The sequence below is a fragment of the Procambarus clarkii genome, chromosome 4 (genome assembly GCF_040958095.1).
Source record: "Procambarus clarkii isolate CNS0578487 chromosome 4, FALCON_Pclarkii_2.0, whole genome shotgun sequence".
Taxonomy (NCBI): domain Eukaryota; kingdom Metazoa; phylum Arthropoda; class Malacostraca; order Decapoda; family Cambaridae; genus Procambarus; species Procambarus clarkii.
In genome coordinates this window covers 12350668-12373898 of record NC_091153.1, presented here as the reverse complement: position 1 = coordinate 12373898, position 23231 = coordinate 12350668, and the positions used below count along the sequence as shown (strand labels likewise).

The 23231-nt window shown below is 42.8% G+C and overlaps 1 protein-coding gene across 1 annotated transcript in view; it reads right to left on the bottom strand.

Moving 5' to 3' along the window:
* Window positions 1-23231, bottom strand: part of LOC138370615 (uncharacterized) — a 528029-nt gene that overhangs the window by 448642 nt on the left and 56156 nt on the right. Inside the window, exon 2 of the mRNA XM_069335171.1 lies at window positions 15397-16946. Within this exon, the coding sequence (XP_069191272.1) occupies window positions 15397-15529 (133 nt within the window). The 5' untranslated portion in view covers window positions 15530-16946. The remainder of the gene's footprint in view (window positions 1-15396; window positions 16947-23231) is intronic.

Below are 23231 nucleotides of genomic sequence, written 5' to 3'. Positions count from 1 at the left end.
TAAACGTTATATCGTCGGACATCATTATTCCCAAACCCTTGACATGCTGTTTTTCTACTATGGGAAGATTCGATTGTGTTTTGTACCCTGTATTATGTTTCAGATCCTCATTTTTGCCGTACCTGAGTACCTGAAATTTATCACTGTTAAACATCATGTTATTTTCTGCTGCCCAATCGAAAACTTTGTTGACATCTGCTTGTAGTTTTTCAATGTCTTCAGCAGAGGTAATTTTCATGCTGATTTCTGTGTCACCTGCAAAGGACGACACGAAGCTGTGACGTGTATTTTTGTCTATATCTGATATGAGAATAAGGAACAGTAGCGGTGCAAGGACTGTACCTTGAGGTACAGAGCTTTTAACATCGCTTGGACTCGATTTTATTTGATTGACTGTTACTCATTTTGTTCTGTTCGACAGGAAATTGAGTATCCAGCGTCCTACTTTTCCAGTTATTCCCATTGACCTCATTTTGTGAGCTATCACTCCATGGTCACATTTGTCGAACGCCTTTGCAAAGTCTGTGTATACAACATCTGCATTTTGCATTTCTTCTAGGGCTTCTGTGATTTTGTCATAGTGGTTGAGCAACTGTGACAGACAGGATCTTCCCGCTCTAAATCCATGTTGTCCTGGGTTGTGCAATTCATTGTTTTCCATAAAACTAGTAATTTGATTCTTACTCACTCTTTCAAACACTTTTATTATGTGTGATGCTAGTGCAACTGGCCTATAATTTTTTGCCAAGGCTTTACTCCCCCCCCCCCCTTGTGCAACGGTGCTATATCTGCAGATTTAAGTGCTGCTGGTATCTGCCCTGTATCCAGGCTCTTTCTCCATATTACGCTGAGTGCTCTCGCTACGGGTACTTTACATTTCTTTATGAATATTGAATTCCATGAGTCAGGCCCAGGAGCTGAGTGCATAGGCATATTGTCAATTTATCTCTCAAAGTCTTTCGAGTTTGTGGTAATATCCGTTATTTATCAGCAGCTTGAATGTCATTCATAAAGAAGCTGTCTGGGTCAACAACTTTTATGTTGTTTATTGGTGTGCTAAACATAGCCTCATACTGGCTTCTGTGAATTTCACTAATCTCTTTGTTGTCCTCTGTGTACGTACCTTCATTTGTAATTAACGGTCCAATACGGGTCGAGGTTTTGGATTTTGATTTTGCGTATGTGAAAAAATATTTCGGATTTTTCTTTATCTCTTGTATAGCTTTCTGTTCGAATTCCATTTCCTCAGACTCATATGATCGCTTCAACGGTTGTTCTATTTCTATTTCTTCGATCTCCCTGCTTAGGCTTATTTTCCTTGCTTGTGATAGTTGTGTCTGCAGTAGCATTTTCGTTATTTTTTTCCTTCTGTACAGTCGTCTGCGTTCTCTTTCAAGAGTGGTCCTCTTTCTGCCCCTCCTCACAGGCACGTGCTTCAAGCAGACCTTGTAAGCTTCAGCTGTCAGTTGAGCTATTCCTTGTGAGGGAGTTTTGTCGTTTAGGACCGTCTCCCATTGAATGGTTGCAAGGTCTACATTTATTTTTTCCCAGTCGATCCTCTTATTGTTGAAACTGAATTGATTGAATATTCCTTCTCGCTTGTGGGGTCTCTTAGACCTACTACCGTTATTTATGCTAGTTCGCACTTCAATGAGCTTATGGTCTGAGTATGAAGTATCTGAAATTGTAATGTCTCTGATTAGTTCATCATTGTTTGTGAATAACAAGTCTAGTGTGTTTTCGTTCCTAGTTGGTTCTGTAATCTATTGATTGAGTGAGAATTTGTCACATAATTTCAAAAGTTCTCTGACCTGTGGTTGGTTATTTCCCGGGTCATTCCCTGCTATGATATTTGTGTTTGCCATTCTCCATCTTAGACTCGGTAAATTGAAATCTCCAAGGAAGATAATATCTGGAGCTGGGTTTGCTAGGTTATCAAGTATGTTCTCTATTTTGTGCATCTGCTCTATGAATTCCTCAACCGTTGTATCTGGCGGTTGATATATTAGAATAATAATTAGGTTTAGTTTCTCTACCTTAATTCCAAGTACCTCTACCACCTCATTAGTTGAGTTTAGTAGTTCTGCGCATACCAGATCCTCTTTAATATACAGACCTACTCCTCCATTTAACCTAGTTTTTCTATCACATCTATATAAATTATAATTTGGAATCCAGATTTCACCATCCATGTAATCTTTTGTATGATTTTCCGTGAATGACCCAAATATTGAGTTTGACTCTAATAGGAAGCCATTTATGAACTTAACTTTGTTTCTTGACTTTGGCCTTAAACCTTGAATGTTTGCAAATATGAATGATTGTCCATATTGTGTGTCACTTCTGGAAGGTTTTGGTAGTTTTCCCTCCTCTCTACCCTGACCCAGGGTGTGTTGTTGTGGCAATGGTTTGTCCAGTTTTGGAAGTGATACTGGGGAGTGTGGTAGTCTCTGTGTAGTTGGGGGGTGTAGTATGTGTGGGCTTGATGGCGAACCGGAGTCCAGTCTTGGGCATTTCCCTCTCTCCATCCGTACTCCGGCCACGTTTCTGCCTGTCTGTTTCTCCCTCTGTTTCTGCCTGCCTCTAAAAAAAATTCAGGGCTATTATATTGGACTTCCTCTCTTATATAGCGCCTGTACCTCTGACGTAGAAATCAGGGCAATGAAGATTGTAGCACTTCCTCTCATTAACTGAGAGTTTGCATAGCTTAGGGTGAAAATATATACACTCTGTATCAAAACGACATCTGCCTTTCCCTAACCAGTTTCGGCATTTCCGTGGGTGCATGAATGAGCATTCCGTGCCTCTGGGTCCATATCTACACTGTCCTTTTGCATAATACCGGCAAATATTTTCATCTGTTATTGTATTATTCTTATTTGTACCCGTGCACGACTTGGCTACCTCTGTGTTTTTTGTTCCAACTTTCCCGTTTCTGAATTCATTCTCGGTATTGCCCTTATTTCCCATATCCTTGTTGCTTTCGTCTTTCTCATTTGTGTTCCCTTTCGTCTCATTTTTTCTCTCCTTATTCATATCATCATATCTCCATATTCATATCATGTGTCCACCAGAATTATATTTCTCCCAAAATACTATAACTTCTTCGATTCCAAGAGCTTTTTCTCCCACACTGTGTGGTGGCTTGCTGGCTACTTTCCCGCTGTCAAACTCATTACCACAGATTTATTGGGGATAGCCCCCAATAGCAATTTTTCAGTCCATTAATGTTTGGGTTTGTGTGTGTTTGCGTGCGTCTGTGTGTGTGTAATTACCTATGTGTAGTTACAGGGTGAGAGCTACGCTCGTGGTGTATTCACGTTGTTGTATTCACCTTGTGTTTGCGGGGGTTGAGCTCTGCTCTGTCGGCCCGCCTCTCAACTGTCAATCAATCAACTGTTACTACTACTAACTTTTTTTCTCACACACACACACACACACACACACACACACACACACACACACACACACACACACACACACACACACACACACACACACACACACACACACACACACACAGGAAGCAGACCGTAGCAGCTGGCTAACTCCCAGGTACCTATTTACTTCTAGGTAACAGAGGCATTCAGAGCGAAGGAAACTTGCCCATTTGTTTTTCCGCCGGCTGCCGGGATCGAACCCGGCTCCCAAAGTCTACGAGTCTACAGCGCTGTCACTCAGCCAGCCTGCCATGTATAGTCATGTACATGGCTGGCTGACTCATGTATAGTCACAGTGTGTGTGATTATACATGTTGGCTTATGTATATAAGTGAATGAGTGTTTCTACAATATATTAGGCAAATATATGTATGCAGCCTTTCAAGAGCTCTCCCGCGACTCTCAGGTATGGCTCTACACCTCCAACCCGTTCTCGCACTCTCTTATAGTCAATATTGACTTATTAAATAAGTGCATATGTGACATACTAATTTATTGTGAATATTTTAGTTTACCTTGAAAAGCTTCATAGAAAACACCGACCTTACCTAACCTTCTTAGTATGTTAAGATAAGCATCTTATTGCTTCCTAATTACAATTATTACTTAACCTATACCTATAATAGGTTAAGTAATAATTGTAATTACGAAGCAATAAGATGCTTATCTTAACATACTAAGAAGGTTAGGTAAGGTCGGTGATTTCTATGAAGCTTTTCAAGGTAAACTAGTATGATTAGCATGTCCCATATGCACGTATTTAATAAGTCAATATTGACTGTAAGAAAGTGCGAGAACGGGTTGACACCTCACAGCTGCACGAAGCCGCAGAATTTATAATGCCATTCTTTAGTGCTGAGTTCGAGGCCTTTCACCCGCGGGAGGGTTTTTAAGGCCACCATAATTTCTTACGTATAATTTAGTCACCATAATGACTTAATTATACATAGCACGTATTAATTTTGTCTTGAACACAGACCAGATCTTAGACAAACTCTTAGTGATAAGAGTTTGATAACTTAGACACTGATAAGAAAGATATACTTTTCGGTGTACATCTTAGCCATATGTATGAGAAATAGAAGTATGAATAGCGTCAAACATTTCACATCTATGTCTTGCTGTGCGTCGAAACATTTAAAATAATGTTTTTTTAGGCATTTCTCTTCCACAAATCAATGAATCTATTTCCATCCTAATTAGTAGCGTAACTCGAATAAGATACTTAAAGAATTATTATCAAAGTATGTATTTTGTATATCCTTATCATTGCTATTTAAGTTAACTTCAAATTAAAGCAGTAAGCTTGGGCAGATCTCAGGTAAGTGGTCAGTGGCATAGACTTCGTCCTACTGTCAACTCAGCGTTTTAAAAGAGTTACATCTTTAGGTACATCTTTAGGTAGTTACATCTTTAGGGTTTTCAGCCCATCCTATATTTAGATAGTCCTCTTTGTAACTACGTGGTCCATCGTACATACATAGAAGTAATGAACAATTAGATAGTAGAATTTGGTACTATTCACTTTATGGAGTCCCAAGAAATGAAGCTAAAAACCAAACGCGTATATTACAATACCTTGTATAGCACAAATATGTACTATATTAGGCCTCATATAGCGTGTATTAGCCCAAGGAAGGGTAGGCTAGGATAAGTTTCCTAAGCCACATCAGTTCTAAAATTTGTTCAAGTTTGTCCAAATTCAGTAGTACCAATTTCTTAATGTCTAATTGCCTTTCATGTCTGTATATGAACGATGGTCCTCACCGTTACTATAAGTACTACCAGAACAGGAGGCTGGGCTGACATATAGGTATACACAATATATGATATATGAGTGGCGTACTGGTTCGCCTTGGTATGTGTCGCCTGTTGATGGTTAGTGTGAGGATGTGGTGAGGTGCAGATGTTATCTGCTGATCTGAAGTCATGGGGGATGTGCTGATCTGGGAGTGATGGGGATGTGCTGATCTAGGAGTGATGGGGGATGTGCTGATCTGGGAGTGATGGGGGATGTGCTGATCTGGGAGTGATGGGGGATGTGCTGATCTGGGAGTGATGGGGGATGTGGTGATCTGGGAGTGATGGGAGATGTGTTGATCTGGGAGTGATGGGGGATGTGCTGATCTGGGAGTGATGGGGATGTGCTGATCTGGGAGTGATGGGGGATGTGCTGATCTGGGAGTGATGGGGATGTGCTGATCTGGGAGTGATGGGGGATGTGTTGATCTGGGAGTGATGGGGGGATGTGCTGATCTGGGAGTGATGGGGGATGTGCTGATCTGGGAGTGATGGGGGATGTGCTGATCTGAGAGTGATGGGGATGTGCTGATCTGGGAGTGATGGGGGATGTGCTGATCTGGGAGTGATGGGGGATGTGATGATCTGGGAGTGATGGGGGATGTGCTGATCTGGGAGTGATGGGGGATGTACTGATCTGGGAGTGATGGGGGATGTGCTGATCTGGGAGTGATGGGAGATGTGTTGATCTGGGAGTGATGGGGGATGTACTGATCTGGGAGTGATGGGGGATGTGCTGATCTGGGAGTGATGGGGGATATGCTGATCTGGGAGTGATGGGGATGTGCTGATCTGGGAGTGATGGGGGGATGTGCTGATCTGGGAGTGATGGGGGATGTGTTGATCTGGGAGTGATGGGGGATGTGCTGATCTGGGAGTGATGGGGGATATGCAGATCTGGGAGTGATGGGGATGTGCTGATCTGGGAGTGATGGGGGATGTGCTGATCTGGGAGTGATGGGGGATGTACTGATCTGGGAGTGATGGGGGATGTGCTGATCTGGGAGTGATGGGAGATGTGTTGATCTGGGAGTGATGGGGGATGTGCTGATCTGGGAGTGATGGGGGATATGCTGATCTGGGAGTGATGGGGATGTGCTGATCTGGGAGTGATGGGGGGATGTGTTGATCTGGGAGTGATGGGGGATGTGTTGATCTGGGAGTGATGGGGGATGTGCTGATCTGGGAGTGATGGGGGATATGCAGATCTGGGAGTGATGGGGATGTGCTGATCTGGGAGTGATGGGGGATGTGCTGATCTGGGAGTGATGGGGGATGTGCTGATCTGAAGTCATGAGGGATGTGCTGATCTGGGAGTGATGGGGGATGTGCTGATCTGGGAGTGATGGGGGATATGCTGATCTGGGAGTGATGGGGATCTGCTGATCTGGGAGTGATGGGGGATGTGCTGATCTAGGAGTGATGGGGATGTGCTGATCTGGGAGTGATGGGGATGTGCTGAACAGGGAGTGATGGGGGATGTGCTGATCTGGGAGTGATGGGGGATGTGCTGATCTGGGATTGATGGGGGATGTACTGATCTGGGAGTGATGGAGGATGTGCTGATCTGGGAGTGATGGGGATGTACTGATCTGGGAGTGATGGGGGATGTGCTGATCTGGGAGTGATGGGGATGTGCTGATGTGGGAGTGATGGGGGATGTGCTGATCTCGGAGTGATGGGGGGATGTGCTGATCTGGGAGTGATTGGGGATGTACTGATCTGGGAGTGATGGGGGATGTGCTGATCTGGGAGTGATAGGGGATGTGCTGATCTGGGAGTGATGGGGGATGTACTGATCTGGGAGTGATGGGGGGATGTGCTGATCTGGGAGTGATGGGGGATGTGCTGATCTGGGAGTGATGGGGATGTACTGATCTGGGAGTGATGGGGGATGTGCTGATCTGGGAGTGATGGGGATGTGCTGATGTGGGAGTGATGGGGGATGTGCTGATCTCGGAGTGATGGGGGATGTGCTGATCTGGGAGTGATTGGGGATGTACTGATCTGGGAGTGATGGGGGATGTGCTGATCTGGGAGTGATAGGGGATGTGCTGATCTGGGAGTGATGGGGGATGTGCTGATCTGAAGTCATGGGGGATGTGCTGATCTGGGAGTGATGGGGATGTGCTGATCTGGGAGTGATGGGGATGTGCTGATCTGGGAGTGATGGGGGATGTACTGATCTGGGAGTGATGGGGGATGTGCTGATCTGGGAGTGATGTGGGATGTGCTGATCTGGGAGTGATGGGGGGATGTGCTGATCTGGGAGTGATGGGGGATGTACTGATCTGGGAGTGATGGGGGGATGTGCTGATCTGGGAGTGATGAGGGATGTACTGATCTGGGAGTGATGGGGGATGTGCTGATCTGGGAGTGATGTGGGATGTGCTGATCTGGGAGTGATGGGGGATGTGCTGATCTGGGAGTGATGGGGGATGTGCTGATCTGGGAGTGATGGGGGATGTGCTGATCTGGGAGTGATGGGGGATGTACTGATCTGGGAGTGATGGGGATATGTGCTGATCTGGGAGTGATGGGGGATGTGCTGATCTGGGAGTGATGGGGGATGTGCTGATCTGGGAGTGATGGGGGATGTGCTGATCTGAAGTCATGGGGGATGTGCTGATCTGGGAGTGATGGGGGATGTGCTGATCTGGGAGTGATGGGGATGTCTCTGGCGATTTGGGACTGTTTGAACTATATTATTATTATTAACAGTGTTAGTAAAATAATTGCTGATCTCGACGTGCAAACCACAACGTGGTTGTGCTTCGGGAAACACGTTGCATTAACAAATAGTTGGGATTAAATAATTGGGATTAATTCAGAACCAAATTACATGAGACGTTACATAAAATCATGTAGTGTGTATATTAAACTGCAGGATTTTTTTTTTATCCAAGAAATCCTTCCGATGATTATAGGTATAACGAGGGTAAAATTAATATGAATTATGACATTAATAATTTAGGTCATGTTCAAGATAGATCCTGCGGTGGGGGAAGAGCAGGTAGTTTGGGGACATTGCGGAGCTACCAGCAGTACTTAGTGATTGTGAACGAGGAGATAATTACGATCGTTAGTGAGAAAGTGTAGTTGGTTGTCAAACGAAAGTAAACACATGCAAACACATTTGCTCTCTCTCTCTCTCTCTCTCTCTCTCTCTCTCTCTCTCTCTCTCTCTCTCTCTCTCTCTCTCTCTCTCTCTCTCTCTCTCTCTCTCTCTCTCTCTCTCTCTCTCTCTCTCTCTCACACACACACTCACGTGTGTGGCACTCATAGGGGCCTCGCGGGTGAGTGTACAGCGCTCTGGGGTCGTAGTCATATGGGCCCGGGTTCGATCCCTGGCAGAGGCAGAAATAAACAAGCAGAATTTCTTTCATCCTGATGCACTTGTTCACCTAGCAGTAAACAGGTACCTGGCAGTTAGACAGCTGCTACCGGCTGTCTAACATACCCACACGTACTGGGTATGTGAGTGTGTTCTCAGGTAATGAGAAAGAGTCTAAGAGGCTTACGTTACGAGGACAGGCTGTTTGAACTGCACCTCACGTCGCTAGAAGACAGAAGAGCTCGGGGAGACATGATTACATCATACAAAGTTCTCAGGGGAATTGACAGGTTAGAAAGGGATGAATTATTTAACAAGGGTGGTACATGCACGATGGGACACAGGTGGAAGCTGAGTACCCACATGAGTCACAGAGACAATAGAAAGAACTTTCTCATTGTCGGAGTAGATGGAAAGGCACTAGGAAGTGATGTGGTGGAGGCCCGGCTGACTCCATACACAGTTTCAAATGTAGATATGATAGAGCTTGAAAATCTCAGGAATCTTTACACCAGTAGGTTGACGGTTGAGAGACGGTGGGACCAAAGAGCCAAGGCTCAATCCCCGCAAGCACAACTAGGTGAGTACACACACACACACACACACACACACACACACACACACGATAACGTGCCACCGCCCCCCCCCCCCCACCTGGGGGACCTGTGGCTGAGCGGACAGCACGCTGGACGCGTGATCCTGTGGTCCCGGGTTCGATTCCGGGCGCCGACGAGAAACAATGGGCAGAGTTTCTTTCACCCTAATGCCCAGGTTACCCAGCAGTAAATAGGTACCTGGGAGCTAGTCAGCTGTTACGGGCTGCGTCCTGGTGTGTGTGTGTGTGTGTGTGAGTGGTGTGAAAAAAAAAATAGTTATTAACAGTTGATTGACAGTTGAGAGGCGGGCCGAAAAAGCAGAGCTCAACCCCCGCAAGCACAACTAAGTGAATACAACTAGGTGAATACACACACACACACACACACACATACACACACACACACACACACACACACACACACACACACACACACACACACACACAGGACTGGAGTTTTGATGAGATGGAAATTCCGGGCTGTGACGGATTCAGAGATTACATAACAGGAACTATAACAATGGGTGGACCTAAGATAATAGTGACAGTCATTTACAACCCTCCCCTAAATGACAGAAGACCTAGACAGGAGTTTGATAGGAACAACATGGCAACTATTAATATAATAGAGAGAGCAGCTTCAGTTGCCTGCAGGAATGGCTCAAGACTCTTAATCATGGGTGATTTCAACCATGGAAAGATAGACTGGGAGAATGGGGACCCACATGGTGGTGCAGATACGTGGCGAGCTAAACTCTTGGAAGTGGCAACAAGGAATTTTCTGAGCCAGCATGTCAAGGAACCCACAAGAATGAGAGGCAATGATGAACCAGCTAGACTCGACTTAATATTCACCCTAAATGAGTCAGAAATAAGGGAAGTCAAAGTTGAAGCCCCCATAGGAATGAGTGACCACAGTGTACTGACCTTTGAGTACTTGGTGGAGGTAGGGATAACCTATCCAAGGATGGGAGTGGAGGGGAAAAGACTGAATTACCGAAGAGGAAAATATGACGAGATGAGGAACTTCCTAATGGGAATACCATGGGAAACAGAACTTAGAGACAAGAATGTGCAGGTCATGATGGATATTGTCACCCAAAAGTGCCAGGAAGCTGCAGACAGGTTTATCCCCGTCCAAAAGGAGAAAAACGAAAAACAACAGAAAAACCCATGGTTCAACCAGGAATGTAAGGTAGCGAAACAACTGAGTAAAAGAACATGGAGAAACTACAGAAATAACAGAACACCAGAGAGCAGGGAGAGGTACCAGAGGGCCAGAAATGAGTACATCAGAGTGAGGAGGGAAGCAGAGAGACAGTTTGAAAATGACATCGCGAGTAAAGCCAAGACCCAACCAAAGCTGCTCCACAGCCATATCAGGAGGAAAACAGCAGTGAAGGAATAAGTGATGAAGCTGCGGAAAGGGGAGAACAGATACACAGAGAATGACAAGGAGGTGTGTGAAGAACTCAACAAGAGATTCCAGGAGGTCTTCACAATAGAACAAGGAGAAGCCCCTGCACTAAATGAGGAGGCGGCAACCTTGGAAACCTTGGAGGAATTTGACCTCACCAGTGATGAGGTCAAAAGGTGTCTGCTGGAGCTAGATGTGACAAAGGCTGTTGGGCCTGATAGAATCTCACCATGGATACTAAAGGAAGGTGCAGAAGCACTAAGTGTGCCACTCTCTATGGTGTATAACAGGTCACTGGAAACAGGAGACTTACCAGAAAGTTGGAAGACAGCTAACGTGGTCCCAATATACAAAAAGGGTGACAGGCAAGAGGCACTGAATTACAGGCCAGTTTCCTTAACTTGTATACCATGCAAGGTGCTGGAGAAGATCGTGAGGAAAAGGCTCGTAGAGCATCTGGAGGGAAATAACTTTGTAACGCACCACCAACATGGGTTCAGAGATGGTAAATCGTGCCTCACAGGGTTAATAGAATTTTATGACCAGGCAACGAAAATTAGGCAGGAAAGAGAAGGGTGGGCCGACTGCATTTTCCTGGATTGCCAAAAAGCCTTCGACACAGTACCCCATAAAAGGCTGTTAAAAAAGTTGGAGCAACAGGCAGGAGTAAAAGGGAAGGTGCTCCAGTGGATAAGGGAGTACTTAAGCAACAGGAAACAGCGAGTAACGGTGAGGGGGAAGACATCAGAGTGGCGAGATGTCACCAGCGGAGTCCCACAGGGCTCAGTACTTGGACCCATCCTGTTTCTAAAATATGTGAACGATCTTCCAGAGGGTATAGACTCATTCCTCTCGATGTTTGCTGATGATGCAAAAATTATGAGAAGAATCAAGACGGATGAAGATAGGCAGAGACTACAGGATGACCTGGATAAACTGGAGGAATGGTCTAGAAAATGGCTGCTGAAGTTCAACTCTGGAAAGTGTAAGGTGATGAAATTAGGCGAAGGGAGCAGGAGGCTGAACACAAGGTATCATCTGGGAGGGGAAATCCTGCAAGAATCAAATAGAGAGAAGGATCTGGGGGTTGATATCACACCGAACCTGTCCCCAGAGGCCCACATCAAAAGAATATCATCAGCGGCATATGCTAGACTGGCCAACATAAGAACTGCCTTCAGAAACTTGTGTAAGGAATCTTTCAGAACCCTGTATACCACTTATGTAAGACCAATCCTGGAGTATGCAGCTCCAGCCTGGAGTCCATACCTAGTTAAACACAAGACAAAGTTAGAGAAGATTCAGCGGTATGCCACCAGGCTCGTCCCGGAACTGAGAGGATTGAGCTACGAGGAAAGGCTAAAGGAGCTGAACCTCACATCCCTGGAAAACAGAAGAGTAAGGGGAGACATGATAACCACCTACAAAATTCTCAGGGGAATTGACAGGGTGGACAAAGACAAACTCTTCAGCACGGGTGGGACACGAACAAGGGGACACAGGTGGAAACTTAGTACCCAGATGAGCCACAGAGACGTTAGAAAGAATTTTTTCAGTGTCAGAGTAGTTAATAAATGGAATGCACTAGGAAGTGATGTGGTGGAGGCTGACTCCATACACAGTTTCAAATGTAGGTATGATAGAGCCCAGTAGGCTCAGGAATCTGTACACCAGTTGATTGACAGTTGAGAGGCGGGACCAAAGAGCCAAAGCTCAACCCCCGCAAGCACAATTAGGTGAGTACAATTAGGTGAGTACACACACACACACACACATACACACACACACACACACACACACACACACACACTCACACGACAGCAGAGCCACGTTACAACACATTCACACAAACACAACAGATGTTGCACCACGTAAGCAATATTAGCCAAGTTTAGGAGCCAGTGAAGGTTGATCATTCAGAGATGAGTTACATTCACCAACCCGAAGTGTCCTCTACATAAACTGATCACCTTCCTGATTGTTGGGAACGATTGTCCTTGATGAATGGTTTCATTGCCCGCTGCTGAGTGAAAATAAAGCGAAACTAATTAACACAATGAGCTAGTTGGAAAACTCCAATAAGCTTCAGGAAAATCTTAGCATTAGCATTATTTGATATACTCCTCCGTCCTCACGGTTTGACAAGCTTCACTTTTGAAATATATTTTCCATAACCAGAGGGCTACGAATCTTGGCAACACAACCCTCCCATCCCTCCTAACCTATCGAAGTAATATTTCATTCACTTCAGATCTTCTGAAGTTAGAAGGTGGGTTTAATGTCTCAATTGTGTTCCAGTTAGGTACTTCTCGGACCCATCGTTATCGTGAGCGTTCAGGGGTCCGGTTTGACATCTCCGATGATCCAAGTGAATGAAATATTACTGCGCACACTAAAGAATAATTGTATATATTTCTAAGAGAAAATATCTGTTTTCATTTTGCTTTTTAAGTATTTTCGTAGGTATAGTGGCGGGCAGTGACAAAAATCGTCGTCCCTGACACTCTATTCTCTTTTGAATTCAGGTGACACCGTTCATCCTATGCTCCTCCCACACCACAGACCACTCTCTCTGTCAATTTGAGTGAATCTTTGCCCAAGTCTCTGGCCTCCAACTTGGTACTGACACACACACACAAACAATACTGACATCACAGAACGTCAACTGAAGCAAGTTCATATATATGAACCCACATTAGTAATGGAATTATTCTTCTCATTGCTCTAATATATTTTCTTATTAATATCACGCTAGTGTGATTTCCTTCAGTATTTGAGCCTGGAGCGTCAATGGTGGGAGAACTTTATTGCCTATACCAGAGTGGATGGGGTTATATGTAAGACCTGGACTGGTTACATATAGGTCAGCTATAAATATAGCTGTATACATAAAGGTTACATATATAACCGCATATGTATAATATGGCTATAGTGGAGGTCTCCAGACGTCCTGTGGATTCCTTTGATTCCCAGCTGTATAACTCTTGCCACGTCGTGATCCAGAGGTAAAGGTCGCTGCTAGGTGTCTCCAGGTCGAGGGTTCGAATCCATTTATTGATCATTCTGATTTTCTAAACTCCACTATTACTGTTACTCCCAGCATTGCTGCTACTACCTGTGCTACATGAGGTACTCAAGGTACTCAAGGTACTCAAGGTACTCAAGGTACTCATGGTACTCAAGGTACTCAAGGTACTCAAGGTACTCAAGGTACTCATGGTACTCAGGGTACTCATGGTACTCACGGTACTCAGGATACTCAAGGTACTCATGGTACTCAAGGTACTCAAGGTACTCATGGTACTCATGGTACTCAAGGTACTCAAGATAATCATGGTACTCAAGGACTTCAGGGTAGTCAAGGTACTCACGGTACTCAAGGTACTCAAGATACTGAAGGTACTCATGGTACTCATCGTACTCAAGGTACTCACGGTACTCATGGTACTCAAGATACTCAAGGTACTCATGGTACTCATCGTACTCTCCGTACCCATGGTACTCAAGGTACTCATGGTACTCATGGTACTCAAGGTACTCACTTTACTCATCGTACTCATGGTACTCAAGGTACTCACGGTACTCATAGTATTCAAGGTACTCACGGTACTCATGGTACTCAAGGTACTCACGGTACTCAAGGTACTCAAGGTACTAACGATACTCAATTTACTCAAGTTACTCACGGTACTCAAGGTACTCACGGTACTCAAGGTACTCAAGGTACTCAAGATACTGAAGGTACTCATGGTACTCATCGTACTCAAGGTACTCACGGTACTCATGGTACTCAAGGTACTCACAGTATTTTTGGTATTCAAGGTACTCATGGTACTCACGGTACTCATGGTACTCATCGTACTCATGGTACTCAAGGTACTCAAGGTACTCATGGTACTCATAATACTCAAGGTACTCACGGTACTCACGATACTCATGGTACTCATAGTACTCCAGGTACTCAGGGTAGTCAAGGTACTCACGGTACTCAAGGTACTCACAGTATTTATGGTACTCAAGGTACTCAGGGTAGTCATGGTACTCACAGTATTCATGGTACTCACGGTACTCAAGATACTCAAGGTACTCAAAGTTCTCACGGTACTCAATTTACTCAAGGTACTCAAGGTACTCACGGTACTCAAAGTACCCAAGGTACCCAAGGTACTCATGGTACTCACGGTACTCATCGTACTCATGGTACTCAAGGTACTCAAGGTACTCATGGTACTCACGGTACTGATGGTACTCAACGTACTCAAGGTATTCACGGTACTCATGGTACTCACGGTACTCAAGGTACTCATGGTACTCAAGGTATTCAAGGTACTCAAGGTACTCAAGGTACTCACGGTACTCAAGGTACTCAAGGTACTCACGGTACTCAAGGTATTCAAGGTACTCACGGTACTCAAGGTACTCACGGTACTCATCGTACTCATGGTACTCAAGGTACTCATGGTACTCACGGTACTCATGGTACTCAAAGTACTCTAGGTACTCATGGTACTCACGGTACTCTCAGTACTCATGGTACTCATGATACTCAAGGTACTCAAAGTACTCAAGGGTCGCCAGCCTCGACTCCAGAAACCTCTGAGGGGAAAGTTACCTTTCGATAAAAATATTTATGACATATTTAAAAAAATCACATCTTGCTCTTTTTCGTAATGGTAAATATAAATACATTATCACAGTAATTATGCTGCAAAGAGCCAAGCACAACTGATACAAAGCCACAAACTCAGAGAAACGAAGAGAAACCAATAGAGAACAAGAATATGCAACTTAAAAATAAATGGTTACTCACCCCAGTCTTCTTCCTCGGCCGCTAGTGTGCGGCCTCGGCCCGGGCTGGTGGGCACGGAGGTAACGGCCAGCACGGCCATACACGTCCACACCACGCCCCAGTCCTGCCCTCGGCCGCTTCGGCCCCACCACATGTCTGGGCCACCTGGCGGGTCGAGAGGTGACCGACACCATGCAACCTTCTCTCAGGTGAAATACTCTCTAATCCAGCTCTTCTCTGGCCTGCTCCTCTTCCTCGGGTTTCTCTCTTTTCTTGTTTTCTCCTTCTCTTCCCCTTCTTTTGTTTCTCTTTCTTCCACTTCTTCACACAGAAGTAGCGACACTTTTTTAGGATTTTTGGTAATTTTCATCTCTCTTACTTTCGTTTTTGGCTCTATTGTTTACCTTCCCTTCTCTAAAGTCCGTTTTTTTATAGGGCAATGTTTCTGTTGTGCTTGTCGTGAGCTTTGTAAAGTATATATGTAGCTGAGATTGTGGTTTGTGTGTGTGTGTGTGTGTGTGTGTGTGTGTGTGTGTGTGTGTGTGTGTGTGTGTGTGTGTGTGTTTGTGTGTGTGTGTACTCACCTAGTTGTGCTTGCGAGGGTTGAGCTCTGGCTCTTTGGTCCCGCCTCTCAACTGTCAATCAACTGGTGTACAGATTCCTGAGACTACTGGGCTCTATCATATCTACATTTGAAACTGTGTATGGAGTCAGCCTCCACCACATCTCTGCCTAATGCATTCCACCTGTTAACTACTCTGACACTGAAAAAGTTGTGTGTGTGTGTGTGTGTGTGTGTGTGTGTGTGTGTGTGTGTGTGTGTGTGTGTGTGTGTGTGTGTGTGTGTGTGTGTGTGTGTGTGTGTGTGTGTGTGTGAGTGTGTGTGTGTGTGTGTGTGTGTGTGTGTGTGTGTGTGTGTGTGTGTAAGTGTGTGTTTGTGAGGAGAGAGAGGGGAAGCCAGAGGGGTGGAGGTGACCCGTCAGAGCACACCCCACAGCGAGGATGTGGCTCCCCTGATTGCACTTCCTGTTTCCCTAATGCACTCTTTCTCTCCCTCTCGCGTTAAAGCACTGTTCGAGCCCCGTAGCATCCAGCCTCCCTTCCCTTCTCCTCCTCCCTATCTCTATTGCACTCTCACATCAACTCTCTTTTCAAGTTATTTCATAACTTTCGCTTTTATTCTTTTCCATTTCAAGAGCCCTTATGGATCAGGTAAATTACGGGGAGTATAGCCAGTTTTACGGTCAGGGTGTCAAAGTGTTCATCTCTAGACTGGTAATATATATGCAGATCTCCTCACCATAACGCCTCCATTATATTCCAGGAGCACAATAACACTATACTGTGGTTCATCTTATGTACACATCCTGTTCTGTGAGAAGATCCGTAGGAGCAGTGATGAGGGTTCGAATCTACGCGAAGGGTGTTCCCCCACACATTTTCTAATTGACGCAATCACGTTAGAGTGATTACTCCTTGTGTGTCCTGTTCTGGGTGTTGGTTCCTATGTCGTCTGCTTGACTGTGGTGACGGTGAAGGAGACGTTGTCGGGTTTCCTTTGTGGCAACGATCTGTTGGGAAAAAAATATATATCTATATAAATAAAAATGTAAATGTTCGTTTGGTCAAAATCGCTAATCTCCGAATGTGCTTCACCGATTGCTTTGAAATTTTGACACAACGTTCCAATTACTTCCGAGCGGGTTTTTATATACATACTATATAGATGTCGCGTCTTTGACGGGAAAAACATTTTTTTCGACAAACAGTTTTTTTTTTACGTGTGTTTTTCATGTGAGGGAAATCTTCGAAACCTCTCTATGGATTGCTTTGAAATTTTGACACAACGTTGCATTCAAATAGGCGCATGATTTCATATACGTATTATATACATGCCTCACCTATGACAAGAAAAAAAAAAGTTTTTTTAAAAAACAGCGCCATCCTTTGGACGTATGAGCAACAAATGCTGTAATCTCTAAACAAATATTCACCGATTGCTTTGAAATTTTGACACAACGTTCTATTCGAATATGCACGTGTTTTTTATATACCTACTATATAGATGCCACACCTGAGACAGGTAAAAACATGCTTTTTTGAAAAACAGCGCCATCTGTTGCATGTAATACCAACACACGCTATACTAAATATGCTACGATTCTATTTCAATGTTTCTGATTGCATTGACAAATTGAATTTTCATACATTTCCCTATATTTTCATTTTGATTTAATTATTTTGTGTGACATTGCGCTTGAATAGAGCTGTGTTGTAAACCATATCTTTCATTTCGTGAGTATAGTTTATTTTATTATGTTTTTTTTATTTCGTTTTTTTAACTGTTTTTCTTATATTTCAGTGATAGGAACATTAGATCATTTGATGTTCCCAATTTTCTGATGGAAACATCAAATCATTTGAGAATGGGAGTGGGGAGTAGTGGGGAGGACGAGGAGACAAGGTAGGTGTTAATGGTGGGAGGACGAGGAGACGGAGGAGTTGGGGATGGTGGGAACAAGGAACAGGGGGGTATGGAGAATGGTAGGGAGACGAGGGAACAGGGGAGTGGCAGATGGTGGGGGGGGGGGGGAGGGGAATGGTAGAGGGGACGAGTGGATATTGGAGTGGGCAATAGTTAGGAGGACGAGAGGACGGTCGAGTGCTGGATTGTGGGAAGGACAAAGGGACGGGGGAGGGTGAGAATGGTGTGGAGGACGAGGAGATGGGGAGTGGGGAATGGTTGGAAGGACGAGGGGACGGGGGAGGGGGGGGAATGGTTGGGAGGCTTGGGAGACAAGGGAAGGTTGCTGTGGCTCAGCAAAGCACATGCGTTGCTGAGCCACAGCAACTTATGGCTGGGTACAGCTAGTTAGAGAATATAAAGAATCAAGCACCCACACCCGCAAGCACCCACACCACACTTCTATGTTGCACATCTACATATAATCAAGGGGTTGCTACTGCTCAGAGTACGATGTAATCTGTTACTTAGTTGCCCAAGCTGGTTTTTCAATTAAGCCTTTGGGAATTTATGTGCAGCTATCTGTACAATGCTTCCATATATCCCATTATTCCTGTTGCATGAAAAATTAGAGTCAGAAAATGAGTGAGAACGAGAGAGAGAGAGAGAGAGAGAGAGAGAGAGAGAGAGAGAGAGAGAGAGAGAGAGAGAGAGAGAGAGAGAGAGAGAGAGAGAGAGAGAGAGAGAGAGAGAGAGAGAGAGAGAGAGAGAGAGAGAGAGAGAGAGAGAGAGAGAGAGAGAGAGAGAGAGAGAGAGAGAGAGAGAGAGAGAGAGAGAGAGAGAGAGAGAGAGAGAGAGAGAAAGAGAGAGAGAAAAAAAAGAGAGAGAGAGAGAGAGAGAGAGAAAGAGAGAGAGAGAAAAGAGAGAGAGAGAGAGAGAGAGAGAGAGAGAGAGAGAGAGAGAGAGAGAGAGAGAGAGAGAGAGAGAGAGAGAGAGAGAGAGAGAGAGAGAGAGAGAGAGAGAGAGAGAGACCGTTCATATTTGCAAACACACATATCCTTCACCTGTAGAATTCAGTCTTGCCGTATAAGAAACTGGCGCCAAAATAATCAACACGAGGAACAAGGGGCCAGGGGAAATAAAATAAATAAAACTGATAAACATGGTAAATTTGACCTTGATAATGTAAGGAGTGACCTTGCGGTACGCATCCCTAGGCGTCAGTCCAAAATAAATGTGTAATAATTAACTTTGCTGAGTTAATTTTTCAACTTCTCTCGACAGTGAAGAAAAACATAAGAAATATTGCGAAGATTCGTGTTATAACCATTAATCTTACCCTTTCGGTCGTATTCAACATCATATGTTTACATGAACGATTGCTACTAAAATATTTTAATATATCAGCCCGTCCTCCAAAAATGGGGAGGTAAATGTAAGAGCCCCATAAGTGCAATTATGTACTATGTATGACAGTCAGCGGTTGTACTTATTTACACATATTATTAAATCGTATTGTCAAATATATTGTGAATATTTGAGTTTACCTGAAAAGCTGAATAGAAAACTACGACATAACCTAACCGTCTTAGTTTTTTAAGATTAGAATTTTATTGCATCTTCATCATAATTAATACTAAGCCTATAGCTATATTGATATTACAGTTTTATAAAACAAATAAAACAAAATTAAAATATTTAAATAAATTGTAAAGTAATTTAGGATATTTTTAATTTTTTTTATAAAATTTCTATTGTTTAATAAAACTGAAAAAAATTCCTGATATTTAAAACTTGTGTATAGCAAATTTTACTTTAAAATTCCATCATAAAATTCTGAGTGTCTTAACAGAAAACGAGGAGAATTAAATGGGGAGGTAAATGTAACAGCCAGATAAGTGCAATTATCTTTTATGACAGTTAGGAAATGTAGTTGTTACACTAATTATTAACATTATATAATATTCATATATATATATATATATATATATATATATATATATATATATATATATATATATATATATATATATATATATATAAACTCTGATGTTCCTATTTGTCTCCCAGATAGGGACACAGTGAATCCCTGGAAGAACAGCAAGTGGTTGATGTGAGACTACACTTGGGTATCAACCTTAACCACAGTCAACACCTACATTGATATTAGTTATTCACATGAGGGTGATGATGCCACTCACAGGGAAGCAGCCAAGTCTTCTTAATACAGAGATCTGGATCACCGCTACAATGTTTGTCTCCATTGCCTCGGAGACACTTGGTGCCTGAGGTAAAAGTCCATATGTTTTTTTAGTGAACCTGGTGCTAAGCTAATTGAAACAACAAGGGGCTCCTCTTGATGATCTTAAGCAATTCGTGTCTTGCAATTCTGCTTTGTGATTTACGACATCCGTGTTGGTCACATTGGTCTGCCAACGCATTTCTGCAGATGCTGAGCGAAATTTTACTATTATTGAAAGAATCCAAACAAAATAAAAATAGTTGCTTTATTATCACAATATTCATTAATTTCCAGCTGTTTGGGACACAAACCTGACCAGTTCTTTAATCCTATGCGATAAAATTAAAAGTATTGCAAAGATCAAACTAAAAAGTATTCACTTCGACTAAAAGTATTACAAAGCTCAGTACAATAGCAAAATAACGTGGCTTCACGAGTAGCGTGTGACTAAGCTCAACATAACACTAGCACGGACGAATCCCATAAGAAATTGGTTGACACATGTTCCAGATAAAGGTGTCAGGGTCTCCTTGTCTGAAGAATATTCTCCTTGTCAATGAAGAGTGTAGATGCCGGATCCAGATGGTGTGGCCTCGGTGAGCTCTGGACCAAGACTGCCCACCACCATTACCTACCTACCCATCTAAACAAACGCGTGTTAGTCATTAGCAAGTTATTTTTATCGAGCGGGAGGGAGGAGTTTGACTAGGAGTCAGACAGATAATGAGTAGTTAAACACCTTAACTCTCTCCTATCTAATAAACTTTTAATGGGGTATACAATTTCTAATATATATATATATATATATATATATATATATATATATATATATATATATATATATATATATATATATATATATATATATATATATATATGTAGTTAAATATGACCGAAAAAGTAGGATTAATAATTCTAACACGAATCTTCTCAATATTTCTTATGTTTTTCTTCACTGTCGGTGGTAATAAAAATAACAATTCTCCAATATTAATTATTTAATTGTCTGATGCATGAACGCGTTTCGTAATTCGTATTACATTTTCAAAGACCTAATTTACACACAGGAATGTGCCTCAATGCCAATAGTGACTGCCCAGACAGGTACAAGAGGAGTGTTGTCAATGCTTACGTCGACCGTGCTCTAAGCCACAGCTCAGGATGGAAAGAAGTCGATGAAGAACTCTGTAGGGCAAGGCAAGTCCTAGTCAACAACTGCTTCTCTAACGGTTTCGTTGAAGACATCATAAAAAGAAAGGTAAAACGACATGCAACTTCTGAAGAGTCAACCAACACAACACTTGTACCCCCAATTAGATTATTTTACAGGAACTTCTTTTCGACGGCTCATAAAACGGAGGAAAGGGTCCTGAGAGACATAGTTGATAGGAACATCATCCCTACAGACAAAAATCAGAAAATACTATTGATAATTTATTATCAAAGAAAAACAAAAAAAAAACGCCAATCTACTCATGAAAAACTCGCCAGACACCAAACAGAATGCTTTGAAGGAGACCAACGTCGTCTATGCCTTTAAATGCCCACTTGGGGACTGTAAGCCCCAAAGAACTCAGTATATAGGCAAGACAACAACGTCTCTTTCTAGGTGACTAACAATGCATAAGCAACAGGAAGCCATCAAGGAACACATAATCTCTTCTCACAACCAGACCATCACCAGAGAAATCTTAACAACAACACAGAAATCATCGATAGGTACGGCGATAGCAGGCGGCTTGACATCAGCGAGGCACTACACATCAAAAAGTCAACACCAGCAATCAACAGCCAATTAATGCACAACTATATTCTACCTACTTCAAGACCTCGAACCAATATGGAAGCAGCAAGAGGAAGTATGGGCCAATAGACCTTCGGCAGTTACTTCCATTCATATGTTCACTTTTCCAATTTATACCCATTGTTTCGTGTTCTGTCGTGTTTGTCACCTCACCAAAAACTTTTGTACCATATCACCCCATCCAATATATATATATATATATATATATATATATATATATATATATATATATATATATATATATATATATATATATATATATATATATATATATATATATATATATATATATATATATATATATATATATATATATATATTATATATATATATATACATTGGTAGCAGTCTTCCTTGTAAACATATGTTGTTAAATATGACTGAAAAAGTTAGATTAACAATTCTAACACGAATTTTCTCAATATTTCTTTTGTTTCTTTTTACTGTCGATGGTAATTGAAAAATCAATTCTCCAAAATTCATTTTTATTTTTAGTCTGACGCGACGCTTGAACGCGTTTCGTAATAACATATTACATTTTCAAAAGCTTTAGTTTACACACACACACAACTGTAACCTGAAAATACTTAACAGAGTTCTACTAATTCTAGCGCTAAACAGCTTGTCTTATATACTCTCATTTGAGTGAGGTGATATGTTGAAACAGTTTTGGATGAGGTGAACAAACTTTTGACCAACACAAGAGAGAACACGGTTCAATGGGTATAAATTGGATAAGTGAAAGGGAAAAATGGAAGTAACTGCAAAGGGCCTATTGGCTTATACTTCCTCTTGATGTTTCTATATTAGTACGGAGTCATGAAGTGGGTAGAATATAGTTGTGCATTAATTTGCTGTTGATTGCTAGTGTTGACTTTTTGATGTGTAGTGCCTCGCAGATGTCAAGCCGACTGCTATCGCTGTATCTATCGATGATTTCTTTGTTGTTTGTTAAGACTTCTCTGGTGATGGTCTGGTTGTGGGAAGAGATTATATGTTCCTTAATGGAGTCCTGTTGCTTGTGCATTGTTAATCGCCTGGAAAGAGATGTTGTTGTCTTGCCTATATATTGAGTTCGTTGGGGCTTACAGTCCCCAAGTGGACATTTGAAGGCATAGACAACGTTGGTCTCTTTTAAGGCGTTCTGCTTTGTGTCTGGAGAGTTTTTCATGAGTAGGTTGGCCGTTTTTTTGGTTTTATCGTAAATGGTCAATTGTATCTTCTGATTCTTGTCTGTAGGGATAACGTTCCTTATAACAATATCTTTTAGGACTCTTTCCTCCGTTTTATGAGCTGTGGAAAAGAAGTTCCTATAAAATAGTCTAATAGGGGGTACAGGTGTTGTG